General features: G+C 36.4%; 1 protein-coding gene across 13 annotated transcripts in view; it reads right to left on the bottom strand.

The window, feature by feature from the left end:
• The window catches only part of LOC114464420 (pleckstrin homology domain-containing family A member 7-like), a 141,413-nt gene that overhangs the window by 41,498 nt on the left and 84,108 nt on the right, over positions 1–15,807 (bottom strand). For 11 of the 13 annotated variants that reach the window (XM_028448577.1, XM_028448578.1, XM_028448582.1 and 8 more), the window contains one exon: positions 10,939–11,039. In XM_028448577.1, coding sequence (XP_028304378.1) covers positions 10,939–11,039 — 101 coding nt within the window. Of the gene's footprint in view, positions 1–5,800; positions 8,561–10,938; positions 11,040–15,807 lie in introns of those variants that run through there. The other 2 variants (XM_028448590.1, XM_028448589.1) reach the window with 2 other exon arrangements.

Raw genomic sequence — 15,807 nt, 5'->3', positions numbered from 1 at the left:
GTAAATACTGTTGCGAGACACTGAATAATTTCTGAAGTTAAAGTTGGTAAAGGTGCAGCTTCTTGGGTTAGCAAAGAGGTAGCAGATAGCTAGTTAATCAATAACGACGACAGTGGTTTCTAAAATAATTTAGCTAAAGTTTAGTCTATTTTACAGTGTTTAATTAATCTCTTAATAACAAAGGTTTATAGCCTTATATCCTTGAATGTGTCTTTTTTGGAATTGTATCACATACAAAATGCCTTTGTTAAACTAAATTCAAGCACTACTGTCTGAAAACGATCACGGCATATAATCCAGATCTAGGTTAGATATGATAAATCAGCATTTTAGTCCCGCGGTTTAGTCAACAGCCACTCACTGAACCTTCAGACCAAACTAGATAATGTTACATGATGACTTTATCTCAGGCTAACTCTTTACTTTACTAAAGTCTGAAGCATTGTTCACTGTAGGCCATTCATTTCAAAGAGCTTAAACACTTTGTTCGTGTGTATTCTGTCATTCATATTTTCTCATTGTTCACTATGGCGACCATGGCTTTGGTAGTAATGGAGACATTATACTTGTTCCTTTGAAGGTAGCTCTGACTTATTAGTGTATTAAATGTAAATGTGAATGGGTGAGTGAGCTGATATTGTAAAGCCCAGTGGTACTACTTTGGTGGTCATAAAATCACTATATAAATCCAGTCTGTTTACCATTTCCTGAAGTCTACTGGGATGTTTGGTGGAAAAACGATTGAATGTGCACAAAACAAGGAAAGCGCCAGGGCTGCATTTGTCCATCAGATGATGGAAAAATGTCTGGAATCTTGAACACAACCACTCATGTTTATAATGATGACACTAGAGGGAGTGAGTGAAACATCCCAAATATGGCAAAAAGGTTCCACAGCAGAAAACAGATGGCTAAACACTAAACACATTCCCTTATCATTAGCTGCAATGGGACAGGCCACTTGATGACAAATGGAAGACTATGTACCGCTTTGGATGTCTGAGATACAGCCGTGCAGTGTATAAACACACACACGTGTAGATAATGTAAAGGCATGGACTGTAGGCAACAACTGTAGTCTGTTCTTTCCCTTTAATCACTGTAACATTAGACAGGGTTCCTACAGCTTCAGTCAAATTCAATTCAAGATTTTTTAAGACTTCTTATTGCCATTTGAAATTAGATTAAAGACTGACTCCACAGTAAACACAATTGGGGTAAAAAGTCACATCAATTACACAGGGTTAGGGTAAAAATGTTTCCAATTTCTAGCGCAAACGTGCAACTGGAGGCCCCCAAAGTAAACACACAAAACTACACCAAATTATAGTAAAATACATAAAAAACAACCAGACTAAAATAATCAAAATCATTCAAAACACACAACTACAAAAATAGCCAGGAATCTAGGAAACAAAAATCAAAAAAATAAAAACCATTAAGAAAAGCAATTAAAAAAAATCCAAATTTACACTCCAGCGCGCACTCTGAGTTCTGAGGGCCAGTTCCAGCTTGTGGTTCCTCAGACGAACTGTGAGACCAGGGGACACAGAGCGTTCTCCGCTGTCGGCCCTAAGCTGTGGAACGCTCTGCCCCTCCACGTCTGAACGGCCCCCACAGTGGAGTGTCTTAAGACCCACTTATATTCTCAGGCTTTTAACACCATGTGAGTTGTGTGGACCTTTTTTATTTTGTTTTTATTGTTTTTAATTTAATTTTATTGTTTTCACAATTACACTTATTTGTTTAATGTCTTAAACGTTTTTACTTGTATCTTATTCAATGCTGTTGATCTTACGTGCAGCACTTTGGAAACTCTTGTTTATAAAATGTGCTATATAAATAAAGTGGATTGAATTGGATTGAAAAGTCTTGCAAATACGTCAGTGTTTTGTAGTTGTTCCAATGTCGTGATTGCACAATGTTACGGTAAATTAGACATTTTTAATTAAAACTAATGTTACCATTTATTATGAAACGTGAGACTAATTACAATCATAAAAATATCCTACTTGTGTGTTAAAATGTAAAACTTTTGAACCACTGATTTAAGACATTTTAATGACAATTAAGGCCTTGTTTTTAGATTCATGAATTGAATGCCTTTTAAGACTTTTTAAGGATCTGCGGGAACCCTGATTAGACCCTCCTCTGACCCTGCCTCCATGAGGAAGGAATAACAAACCTCCATGTCTCATAATGAGCTCCATAACAACATAAACACATTTATTGACAATGAAACACAAACCGCAACCAGTCTAAAATAACCGTCTCCACTGAGTGGGTCATTCAACACTGAGTGCATGATGGGCACACCCACCCACCCACTCACTCAGTCCAGGCACAGGCGTGGGAGTTAGTGGCACATTTTCCTGTGTTCTTCCTTCCTTTGTGCACACAGTGCTGCATAATGGCGCTTTATTAGAAAACCTCAAGCCTGCTCTCTCCTCCTTTTCTATCTGCTTTGTTGCCATTGTTACCTCTCACTATTCCAGTGCTTTTCCTCCCAGTCTCAATCACTGCTCTGGTTTATGATGCTCATTCTTCTTGATACTTACACTAACCAAAGCACACACACACAATAAATAAAGCCTGAGGACTGCTTTCAAACACGCACACAGTCTTTCTCTCTCTCGGACCATGCACTATTTATGGAGTCATGTGCTGATAGAAGAAAAAAAGCCTCAGTATCCTGAGCAGCAAAGAGCATCTGATAAGGTGCGCGGTTTAAAACTTACACAACAAGAAAATCAATTTACACGAGATAAAAAACTCCAAAGGGAGGCAGGCCACAGAGGAATGTACGGTACATGGTTGATGGACAAAATCTACAGTACATAATGAGTTGTGAATATTCAAAGTGCACCCAGATCAGTGCGTTGGTGTGATTTGGGTGAAATATGAGAAGTAAATGTCCGTCTACCAGCTTTGCATTTATTTCACAGATCTGAGATGACTTTCCTTTTATCTGCCAGCAGAGCTTTGGTCAATGTGGAACTTAAACGGGCTGCAATGATTGATAATGGGTTTTTTCATCTTCTCAAGGCAGGCATGACTTCCATGTAATGATTGTAGTAAGTTCATTTTGTCTTCTTCTGATAATGTTTGTTTTTTAAATGAAAGAAACCCATGAGAAATAACCCAATGAAAGTTTAATTGTGTTATTTTTCATGGGTTTCACAAAGGGCCTTATTCACTAACAGTTTGAATGGGTAAAAAGGTGCACAAACCTGACAGTGCGAGCAAACACACATTGTGTTGGCTTTACAAACCCATCGCAATAAAGATTGCGTCTGTCAAACACGCAAAGTAACACGAGCAACCCCATGAGTGTGTTCGCCTCTAATCAGTGGGAGTCAGGCAAACATTTAAAATAACAGATCTAACGTTACAACCTAGATCATAGCATTTGTTGCATGAAACTGTAGTTGTGATTTAAATTTGCAACTTATTCTATTTATTCGGGAGAGTTGATCTCGGCTGCACTGCTCCCAGTACTTACTGTACATGTGAACGTTAGAGTTTTTGTCCAATCAGATTTCAGCCTCCATGTGTTTGCGTGGCTAATTGATACCGACTCGGGCCTTCAGAATTAGTAGTGTGAGCAGATATACCTTAACACTAGCATCTTTGTGACCAAAGTCACATTTTGGGTGTTTTTATTTGTCTGTCTTTCAATATTCCGGTTATTTTTAAGGCTAATTGTACAGTATAACATTTTGCCACTATTTTTTTTATTTGCTTAATTCCAAAGTCCTACACTTACGGTAATAACCTCGTGACCAAATTTGCCCCATTGTCTCCCATTGTAACCACATATTTTTCATATACTGTATTCATGACGGATCATAATGCTTTTTCAAATAATACCGAATAAATCAAAGCCTCTACTTTCAAAATAAAGTGAACATATGTTTTAGGTGTAATAACCTCTACCAACCAGAGACCACTGCATAAAGTTTTAGGGAAATTTTAGTGAAGGCCTGGATTTCTGATCTTGCAAAATGTGTAATTTTTTTTCTTTAAAACTGTAATTGTAAATAATAATGCATTAAAATGAATTCTGCTATCAATTAATTACTGTAATGTTTTCATCAAAAATATTTCACTTCGGCCCAAATACCGCATATTTAGCGTTTTTCCTACTGAAAAAATGAGAAATTCTCAAAAGTCCATACAAACATAAAAAGGGTTTGAAAATTATAAAGAATTTTCCATCTATGGATAGGTCTGAAGTAGTTGAAAAAAAATCTGATGCAGTGGAAGTAAAAATACACTTCATGGAATATGGAATGCATTTTTATGGCACTTTTATGAGACGGACCGTTTGTGTAGACAAGGTGTCCAAGTGTATAAATGTAAAGAAGTGCACAAGGGTTAAACTATCATTAGAAATTGAGCAGTTTCATTAGCCAATCAGATTTCATATTTGCGTCTCAGGGCCTGCAGTCACAATTTTTGCGTTTTCTGATAGGAAGGTCACAGCAAAACCTATTTAACAAGAAAAACACAAGGAGACCAGTCTGCAGCGATCAGTACACAGTGACTGAAGGACGAGGGGAGATTGATTTGTTCTCATACATACAGTATGTAAAAATCTATTTTCAAAGTCCTCCAAAAGAGCGAGACATTGTGAGGAGAGGTCAAGCCTGAAGCTGGTGAATTCGACTAAACTGTGTAAAGCATTTGTCTGCCACCTCCAGACCACCGCCTACGACCAGTACCACTGGATCACAGCCTCTGAGCAGCGATAGCTGGGTATGCCAATGATTTGCAACTGATCAACTTGGTGTTTGTAGTCACGGTGGTTTTGGACATTTTCGCTGTCTGACCAAGGAAGCAGGGTGATAAACATCAAACCATGGTGGGTCTCTGAGAACATCTGGGGAAGCCAGAGTTGAACTCCAGCTCAACGAAAAACTGCGCAAAAACATGAAGCTCTACAATGAGATGTTCCAGCGAGATTCATTTTGAATAGTATGTTAAGTTCAGGTTTCTTTTATTCAGACAAGGTTTTTCGGGACATTTTTATCTCCTGACATGTTTCAACCGTCAACTGCCAGTTTTGTCAGAGGAGTTCTGCTGATCGGCTGAAGATTCACTTGACTTTCATGTCTTCTTTTTGAATAGTATATTAAGATGAGGTTTCATTTATTCAGACATGGTTTTTCAGGAAAAATCTAGTCTTCATCAGAAACATGTCAGGAGATAATGTCTGAATAAACAAAACCTCAACTTAACATGACCTTTGGGATGTCTCCCACACTAACACAGTACACGTTTTTAACCTTATATTAGTGCAAACAGAAAGTCTGACTGTAAATAAGATAAATCACTGTGCAGTGTGTTAGGAGTAGAGTTTTTCTCATTTAAGTTTTCCTAACTACCAGATGTTTCCAGAAAATGAAGAAAAAGGTTGATTATTGAGTTAAGAAACCTACATCTAAAGTCTAAAGTCTTTACGTTTCTTGCTCTTGAGTCTTTGCCATCATAAATGTATGCTGGTTTAAGAAATGTGAGCGAGGCAGCAGGAGAGACATGTTAATGAACAACTGGCACAATAAATAAAGGCCAAAATGAAAACTTGGACTGCGATAGGAAAGAGAGAACAGAAGGAATATCAAACAAGACAAAGACCACAAATAGGTAAAAACAGCACATTCACATCAGCAAACAAGATTAAAGGAGTTGTGGGACATGCAACCACAATCTGTGGGATACACAAGACTGATTTTTACACTGACAGCAGACGAGGAGGATTCACAAGCTTGGTATCTGACAAAGTCAGAGTATGAGGTACCTATTAGGGTGCCTGGCACTGGGCGGCACTTTCACAGGGAGGGAGGGAAGCCCCAGTCAGGCAGCCAGCCAATGGGAACAAGAGAAGGGGAGAGGACTGAAGGTTTAGCTTGGTGTGTGTTGGACAGTTAGCAGCTGTTAGCAGGTACGGTGAAACCTCCACCCACTACAGCCGAGCTGAAGTTGTTTACAGACATGGTTAGAACTGAGCGTCATCTGAAATTAATCAAGCCTTGTTTGGATATGTTGAGCCAAAGATTACCGCCGTAATCAAATTAGGGAAAAACATCTTAACGACTAACTACGTCCATTATTCTTTGGTTTACTGTTAATTAGCCTGTTACCTTTGAAAACATCCAAATTAAGTAAAAGAGTTACAAGGATTATGTCAGAAATGTATATACACAGAGTGTCACAGGACAAAGACGGACATTTATGGCAAAATACAACTTTTTCCAATGGGATAAAAACTCATACTGCACAATCAGAAAAGGTCTGTTTTTTTCCAGTATTTAGCTGAAGGAGTCCACACCAGTTGGGTCAAAGTTAAGGCCTAATTTTGATACACGAAGCTTCAAATTGACCCATGGGGATATTTTGTTTAAATTAAAAATTATTATTTTAATTCAGGGCCACATTCAACCCAGTTTGATAATCAAGTGGACGGAACCAGAATAATCCAAGCTTTTTTCTGAAGAAAATAACATTTTGTTACGTTGTTGTTGTTGTTATTATTATTCAATGTAAATGACAACTTATAGATCAGAAAGAATCTGCTCAGATTTCACTCTTGAATTTTATAAACAAGACGCTACTATTACTGTGTATGACAATGTTTAATACAGAATTCAAAATACATTTTAATAACTGTCTTGCACTGTCAGAGCATACGATACCATTATTTTCAGGTGTATTGTGATGTTTATATATAATGTTGATGTTTTTGTTATTGTGTATGCATTCAAGGCTATGCTGTATTCACAATAATCCCAGATGGGCCCAAAAATGGTTTTCACACGAGTATTAGTGTTTGGGTAAATCACCACATGGCTGAGTTCCACATATCTGCAACATCATGCATTATACCTTAAGAAATGTTGTTTACACATACAGTAAATGCTAAATGTAGGGATTTACTGTATGTAGCCCCTGAACTAAAACTTTGTCTACAAAATCCTTTGATAATGGCATTTCATTATGTTTGCTAAAGCGAGCATGGCGCCTTTGTTTAATGTGTAATTGAAAACTGAACAAACTCTGATTTATCCATGTTGTGAGAAAGGACGCTGAATATCTTTAAAATAATCTGTGATTGTCAAGTGATTAAATTTATTGATTGGACTGTAGAAAGATATATATTATATTTAAATTAATTGAACATTTCCAAACAGGGATCGGCTGAAGAAAAAAAGAAAACAGTAACTGGCACAGCAACGAGGGAGGACCAGTACAAAAGGATTTTCCGAGTTAAGAGCAGAACGCGTTACCATACACTATACAGTATATACACTTTCTCTTTCATAGCAGAAGTTTCTGTTCATGGACGAGGGTTGGTGGACGCAGGAGTGTGCGTGCCTCACCTCCACACTACACCTGCTATTGACTGAATATCACACTGGTCATGTTTTTACGTAGACCGAGAGTATCGTCGGGTGCACGGCCTAAAACGTTTTGTTTTGGTCGACTTTGATCAATAAGTTCAGTGACATCTTCTCTGCTGAGCATCTGTACGAATAAAGTAGACCCCAAAAATACAATAAAAGTACAATAAAAGCATTATTTTTACGGTTATTTCTTCATACATTGTATTATAATCACCTTTTCTATCTTTTTTTTAAAAAGAGAAAATTTAGAATATATTTGTTTTTAACTTGTAAATTGAGTGAAAATGTATCAGCTTTTAATGGTTTTATAAGTGAAAATGTGTTGGTTATTTATCAATGGGGATTAGAAAAAAAATCCTCGTCAGTTCTAGTTTACCATCTCGTCGATAATACAGTTTCTATAAATCCTAAGGATAACGTAAGCATAACGTTAAGAAATAGATATTAGTTAATAATCAATAAATCTTTCCTAGTCATTTTTTATTATTTTTCACACACGGTCCATGTGGACAAAATCTTCTATTAAATCAATTGTCTATAAATTTAGCCACTAATAAACACTAAAAAATGGATTAATCAGTTGCTGCAGACATGTAATAGAGTTGAGGGCAGTGTGCCGATAAAAATAATAATATTGATATACTTTGGTAGTTTTTCATTGTAAAACAAACATATCTTCTGAGTGATCTTCCAACACAGTAACGCACACCCATGTTGTATAAATACTCATAACTGAATGATTAAGCATTTTAATCAGTGATATAAACTTTGGTTTATCAAACAAAAACTTGTCGACTGGATGCCGTAAATGATAAGTGACCCTTTAACAGAGAATGTAGAGCACTTGTTTCCTTAGATTTCTCAGTGAAATAAAAAAAATAATGGAAAACAGAAAAAGTAAATGTTTAAAACTGAAAAGTGTGAAAAGTTGTTTGGACAATTTTAGAAGATTGTTTGATAGATGCACTCATACACCCAAAGATAAATGTTATTCTTCCAATCCAGTGTAATACTTTATTTAACTGCTACTATAGAAAAATATATGGCGTACAGCGACACCAAATTCTATATCGTTTTGGCAAATATGTTTAATTTGGAGCAAAATAATAGACTTTAGAATCCGTGTATCATTCGTTTTTCATTATGTAACAAAAATGTGAAAAACGAAAAAAACACTACTTATTTGATATTTGTTTCCAAAACCAAAATAAAAAAACAGAAAACACCTTGTTTTTAAAATTCAAGCTCTTTTGCTTCGGTACAGAAAACGAAAAACGGAAAACGAACACCTGTATTCGTTTTCTCCATTATTGATTTGCCAAAGTACGTGACCCGGAAGTGAAGCGTTACACATTCCGAGATATCTTTAGCTCTGCAACACTTAGGAGTCTCTAAATCCTCTGAAACGTCCGTGAGGAGGTTCTGTGCCCAACACCAGCTAAACACGTTTCTGATGCACAGTTAGAAGCAGCGATCTTGTCATGCCGAACTGCCGTTAGCATAGTCGTTAGCGTCGGATGAGAGTACTCTACCGGATAACGTACTTTGGCAAATCGGTAATGGAGAAAATTAATAAAGGTGTTCGTTTTCTGTACCGAAGCAAAAGAGCTTGAATTAGAAAAACAAGGCATTTCCAAATATCAAATAATGAGTGTTTTTTTTCATTTATCATGTTTTTGTTACATAATGAAAAACAAATGATACACGGATTCTTAAGCTTGTACTTTTACAGGTTTCAACCATTAAGCACAATGAAAAATGTCATCATTCCCATCAGCTTTAAATTGTGTGTTAATTTCTGAATGATGAAGACTATCTTAATCTTTTATTTCTATTCCACTGTGACTCTGCACTAAGTAGAAATACCGTCACAAAGGCCAGTGCCTGGAGTTCCTAGTTTTGGGAATCTGGCTAGACTTGAGTAGTTTGGATTTTTGTTCCTGGAAATTTTTAGCAACTCTGTCAACGTGCATAAAATGGGGACATAGGGATGACTTGTGTGTTAATAAAAACTCGTGTGGGATGCATTCTTGTGTTTCTCTCCAGCAGAGTACAGTAAGCCTTTGCTTTAACTTCACATCTTCAATAAGTAGCCGTGGTGCCTCAGGGAATGGAGAAGCTGCCTCATGCCATTCCAGAGGAACTAATCCAGCTCAATGAAGGCACTGACGGACAATCGGCTGTAATTTGGTCACCACAGCAGGTGCTGAGTGCTGTGCACTGACATGCTGAGTCATGACTGTCATAGATTGCTCATGTTTGATTAATCATTCTAGCAGCAGGAAGCATGTTATTATGAAAAGTAAAGTAAAATAGTTTAAGAATTGTTTGTACTTTGACTTTAAAACACTTATTATTAAATGACAGTAACATATGATTAAAAAGTGCTGGTGATCAGGTTTGGGATCAATTACATTTTTCAGTTCCAATTACATTTTCAATTACCCATATTCAATTACAATTACAGTGACCAGCATTTTTTTTTCCAATTTCAATTAATTTACAATTATTTTTTATCCTCAGAAAGTCAACTAAAATTATGTTCTCAGTTACTAAATTTCAATTACAATTAATCACAATTACTGAGCCTGAGTCCTAAATCAGTTGTAAAATACACTAAAAACAATCACTAACAACATAGGTTTTAATATTTTTTGGTGTGGGAATCTGAGCCTTTTATGTCATATCTCTAGATTTCATTTATTTATTTATTTATTTTTTAAATAGTAAAATGTGGGAAAGCTTGATATGAAATACATTTTAATAATTATTAACTACATATGTGTAAACCTGTACACAGAACTGTAACATGGTTCCCCAGTTTTGCGTTAAATTATAATTGACAATTTTTATAGAATTTTCATGACAATTACAATTACAAAGTCAATTATCTAAACTCAATTACAATTACGACAGCTACAATTTTTTTAAAATTACAATTACACCATAATTGTAATTAATTATCAATTAAACGATTACAAATATAATTGACCCCAACCCCGCTGATGACACACATTTCAGTCCAAACAGTAGAAAAGTTTTTCTATTGAGCTCAGCCGTCAGTAATGGAAACTCTGAGAGCTTTAAATAGAATTAGGTGTGTGCGTTTTTATCTTAAGTGGCTCCACTCGGAATAAAGCCCATTATCTCTGGCTGCGTGAGTTCAAATATTCTACACACGAGACCGTTTGTGGTCATGTTGCACGACACCGCACACGCACTGAGGTGAGCTGAGCTGAGAAGGAGAAGAGATCAATAATGACCAAAGGAAATAGTTTCAAAACTTCACCTTTAAGTTTACATCGTAGGTTTTAGCCTCGATAGGAAGTCACAGAAAAAAGAGACAATGAAGAACCTACAACTACTGAGGGTCAACAGGAAGGTTGTCCTGGTTTTTGCTTCATTTATTATACACATAAGTCTGATTATGTGTGACCTTATTGTAAGGGTAACATTCATATAATGTATAGACTACAAACTTAACCCAAAGAAAAATAGAGCTTCCAAACAAAGTGTATGACATAAAAAGGCATACCTTAAAGGCATACTTGCGGCTGATGTGATCCTCAGGTCCCACGGGTGAAATAACATAGCTGGGCAAAGGAATACTGCCAAGGACTGATTCCTCTCTGCTGTCTGAGAGGGAGGGGGGAGAGGGAGAGAGAGAGAGAGAGGGAGAGAGAGAGCAGACAGAATGGAATAAATATCACTCATCACCCACTAATTCCCTCAGTGCCTGTCACTGGTATCATAACACACTGATATGCCCTGATGCAGCTCCAAGCCAGTGCACTGGTCCACTGGTGCACCCTCCCCCCTCCACCCCCCCACTGTATCTGCCTTGTCCTGCTCACATGCTCAAATCCATGTGAAGACACACACACATAAATATACGTGTAGCCGCCTTTCTATATTTGTAATGGCCCCCAAGCACCATTACGCAAGCCTGGGCTAACCGTTTGAAAACCAAGTGCCAAGTGACTTTATTTCAAACTATGACAACATGCAGTGTCTGTGTGAGAAAATGTTTTTGTGATTTTGTACAAAAGCTATACCACATGAAAACTAAAATATGCAAAAGTGCCATTTTATGAGTTGTCATGTGACTAAGAGGTGATAAAGCGCTGCGGTGGATTAGATGGGTAATAGTTTAAAAATAATTCAAGGATCATTGAAGGAGAAATTCCCAAAAAGGTGGGCGAGATGGCGACAGCGTCTTTTTATCTTGTTGCCTCGTATGCCAAGTTAGTCACACACTGAGCCCACAGCACCATGACAAACAGTGGTAAGTCACACACAAACAGCATGGGAATAAAATTTAAAAAAAAAAAACATTCCTTTTCACGTCAATATGCGAAGGCTTTTTCATTTTAGTTTTTCTTTTTAAATCAACAGCAATGCAAAACGTTCACTGTGTGCACTGAGAATAAAATGCATATTCATGTGAGTTTGTGATCAAAGTTAAACAAGTTACAATCTCACTTACATTCCTGAGATTTTTTGGACAACTTAACGAAAGACAAATTCATTGGTAAAGAAGGGATGACAAACATAGGAAAAGGAAACAGATATACACGTATAGGCAAATTTACAATTTATTTTTTCAGGTCATCTAATTTTTTTTAAATGTATTTATTTATTCAATTGTAAAATATGCTGCTATATGTTTAAAAATATAGTTTTATTAAGTTTATAAGTTTTATTGAGGTTATTTTTCAGGCTCTACTAATTAATTTCTACAAACATTATTCAATAGTAGAATATTCTTATGTTTAAGATTAAAATGTATGAAACCCATTGGTTAATAATAACCAATGGGTTATTGTCTCATACTTCCTGTTGCTGACTCTGACAATATCTATAATAACACTTGATCAAGCATTTTCTAACATTCTGAACTACAAATTCTGTAATAAAAGTATGTGTGACCCTTGTCTATATCGCATTGGCTAGACATCTGTATCGGCCAACATCTGTATCGTAGTAGGAAGTGAAAAAGATGTATCGAGACACCCCTACAGTTTACAAAGCGTCCCAACACATGTTGCATTGTATTGTGATAGAACTTGCAGAATGGGTTTATGCGGATATTAAGGTGAAGATCCTGTTGAGTGAACAGTAATCATACCAGCCATGTTTAGAAGTGTTCCAATGTGCTGTGGCTTAAATCTTTAAAAAAAAAAGGAGAATTGTTTACATTTCAACACAGTCTGCTTTGTACTGACTCGCCATCACAAGATTTAAGAAATGTACAAAAGGCGTTTACTCATGATGTAATATAATGCAACTTAGCAGCCAGAACCCTGCTGTTACATTCTACTGTGTATTTCTTAACAATGAAGCAACCTTTGAAAAATATCTAATCGAGTGGAAAAGATGCACAGGAATTCGTCCGTTATAAGCGCTGACACCAACAAAGCCCCTGGGTTTCATTTAGATCTGTTTGATCTGTGTTGGTTTTCTACATGAATCAGATCAGTTTGTTTGAAAAAGCCTTCAAACCACTCTCAGCCCTCAGGTTTTGGTCCTCACCAAGGCTCAGCGAGCAGTATTTACACTTACACAAACAAACCACACTATATATTCATGCTTTATAGGAAACTGAAGATCTGAAAACGATGATAATGTTTGTGGAGTCAATTAAGTTGTGCCAGGAAATTATAATCGCTCTACATCATTGGGCCATAATATCGTGTAAATTAAGGAAGCACAGATAAAAAAAAAAGGTCTACAGTGGAACCTGTTGGACAAGTTTAGTTTGTTTTTAAAATGTGAAAAAATGAAAGACTAAAAAAACTGATATAATTTTAGTTGTTATGCTGCAAAGAAGTGGAACAAACTGCCAGCGGAGCTGAAGTCAGCATCCAATGTGAACATTTTTAAATCAAAGTTAAAGGCACTTTTTTTCTCTACTGCATATGATTGAGAGAGAGATTTTTTGTCATGTTGTTGATGTAATGATGATTTTACTGATGATTTTAATTGATTTTACTGATGATTTTAAATGTTCTTATTGATTTAAATGTTCTTATTGATTTTAAACAATTGAATGTTTTATCATGTAAAGCACATTGAGTTGCCTTGAGTATGAAATGCGCTATATAAATAAATTTGCCTTGCCTTGCCTTGCCTTGCCTCATCAGGAGCTGGTCGTGAGGTGTTAATCGCTTCTCATTACCCCATGTATACTACACCATGTACTGTATACTCCACGATGCACAACATGCAATCCCAAAAATAGACGCAAGAGTGAAAAATCTGCTCAAAATGAGCCAAAAATCGCACATTTTAAGCCCGCCCTTACCCACAATCAGCAATCCATGATAAAAACACAGCTTCAGTGACATCAAGGAGCACATATAGGACATGACCCTCGATCATTTTTTCTACTTTGCGAGAGTCCTTAACCTCCATTTCCTTGTTTACCATGAGAATAAATCACAGCCTTTTACTGTAGTTTCATGTGAGTTCATTGTCACTGAACCACACTCACTAAGATTAGCTAAAAAAAAAAAAAACACTGCAGTAAATATTGCAGGCCTGTGTGGTGCTATAAAGTTGCGATATTTTTTTTTTACCTCACCTTTTTTTACTTTGATTTCCATAAACTCTTGTTTTCATGTTGATTCAGGAGAGAAAGAAAATGTTTTATGCTTTTTTTTTTTTGTGCACGTCAAACTGGGTCATCACTGGTGTATGTAAATTATTCTTTCCCTTTCAATTATATATCATGACTATTGTTATTGTAAAGATTTTAAAATCTTTTTTTCACAGGTCCAAACTAAATCAAAAGATTGTCATTCACTGTCACATAAGATCCTTTTGATGTAAGCAAATCATTTGTTGACTAATAAGGGTTTGGTTCCTTCAGTGCTGACAGATAGCAAAAAGAGGTTTGTCTATTTGTGTCAAGCTGCACATAAGACGAGGGAATAAGGTAATAAGTGGTGCTTGAGACAGAGCGCACTGTTTTCATGTTGAGAGGAGAAACAGAACTGAGCAAGAAGACAAAACGACCGATCGAGAATCGATTTTACTCTTGTGTTGGGGCAAGAAAGCACCAGGAAATTGTCCATAATTAGAGATCAGGGAGGGCGAGGAGGAAATGATGGAGATTGGCAGGGGGTGGAAAGCGTGCCCTGCCACATGTGGGATGCACTAATCACATTATTAGACACAGGAAGAAGAAAAAAAAACTTCCTCAGCAACAAGTCAGCTTTAAAGCAAGATTGAAACTTCTAACCTTCCTCCAAACTTGTTTCTGTAAAGGCGGGCATACATTTTTTCAATCATTGTACTCAGCTCCAGTTCAAATTGTGCGACTCAATTAGAGGTAGACCGATATGGAATTTTCAAAGGCCGATGCAGATACTGATTTAAAAAAAATATATAAAGCTGATTTTGGAAGCCAATATACTTTTTTTTAAAGCACGCAAGGTTTAATATGAAGAAATTATTAAATGGACATGAAAAATGTTAGACAAATCTCCTGCAAGACTGCTCAGTTGGGTTTCATCCAGCACTTTTGAAGTACAGAAAAAGAAAAGGCATTATTATTCATTCAGGCTTAACTCAAATATTCCCTATAAGGCATTTCTGGCACAATTTCATGAAAAACAGATTTGGGTATACCCTGAAACGAAATGTGGCATAATTTAAAAGTGAAAATCTAAGGCCTTGCAGGAAGACTCTCAAATTAGAGGTTTTATGGGTGTAATCAGTTAAAAGCTTAATGGACTATAGTCAGGTAGACACAAAAAAGACCTTAGACAGCTTTAAGGCTGGTTAAAAGCCTAATTGAAAAATATGAAGGGATATTAAACTGGGAGATACTCTTTATTTGAGTGACGGTTCCAGCAGGAGCAGTGGGCAGCCACAGTGTAGCAACAACGTTTTCAACCCATTTCATTTTAACGTTTTCAACCCATTTAAACTTTTTTTCAACTTTTTCAACCGAATTGCTAATGTTCAGCTATTGCTAGGTTAATGTCAATGCGAGGCTAATGTTATTGCTAGGCAAATGCCAATGCTAGGCTGATGCTAATGCTAAAGTTAAGGCTAGCTAATGCTAAATGCAAATATTCTATATAAGACTTGCATCTCTAATTCTTATGTTATTGAACCACACAGTTTGTTGTTAAAGACTCGCCTACAGAACATGTGGTTGTTTAAAAACTGGCCTGTGACAGTGATGTCGGACATTACTAGACTATTAGTGCATGGGAATGACAGCAAAAATAAACTGTATGTATGCACATACAGAAGACTTGGGTATAGAATTTTAATACTGTCGCTGGGTAACGACCATCACATTGCATGAAAACCCAACTATAAAAACAGGACATTTGTGTTTGGTAGATTATTTCTTTACTGTAAAACATATTTTTGGTAATAAATCGTATAC

The sequence above is a fragment of the Gouania willdenowi genome, chromosome 6 (genome assembly GCF_900634775.1).
Source record: "Gouania willdenowi chromosome 6, fGouWil2.1, whole genome shotgun sequence".
Classification (NCBI taxonomy): Eukaryota; Metazoa; Chordata; class Actinopteri; order Blenniiformes; family Gobiesocidae; genus Gouania; species Gouania willdenowi.
This window is presented reverse-complemented; position numbering and strand designations above follow the sequence as displayed.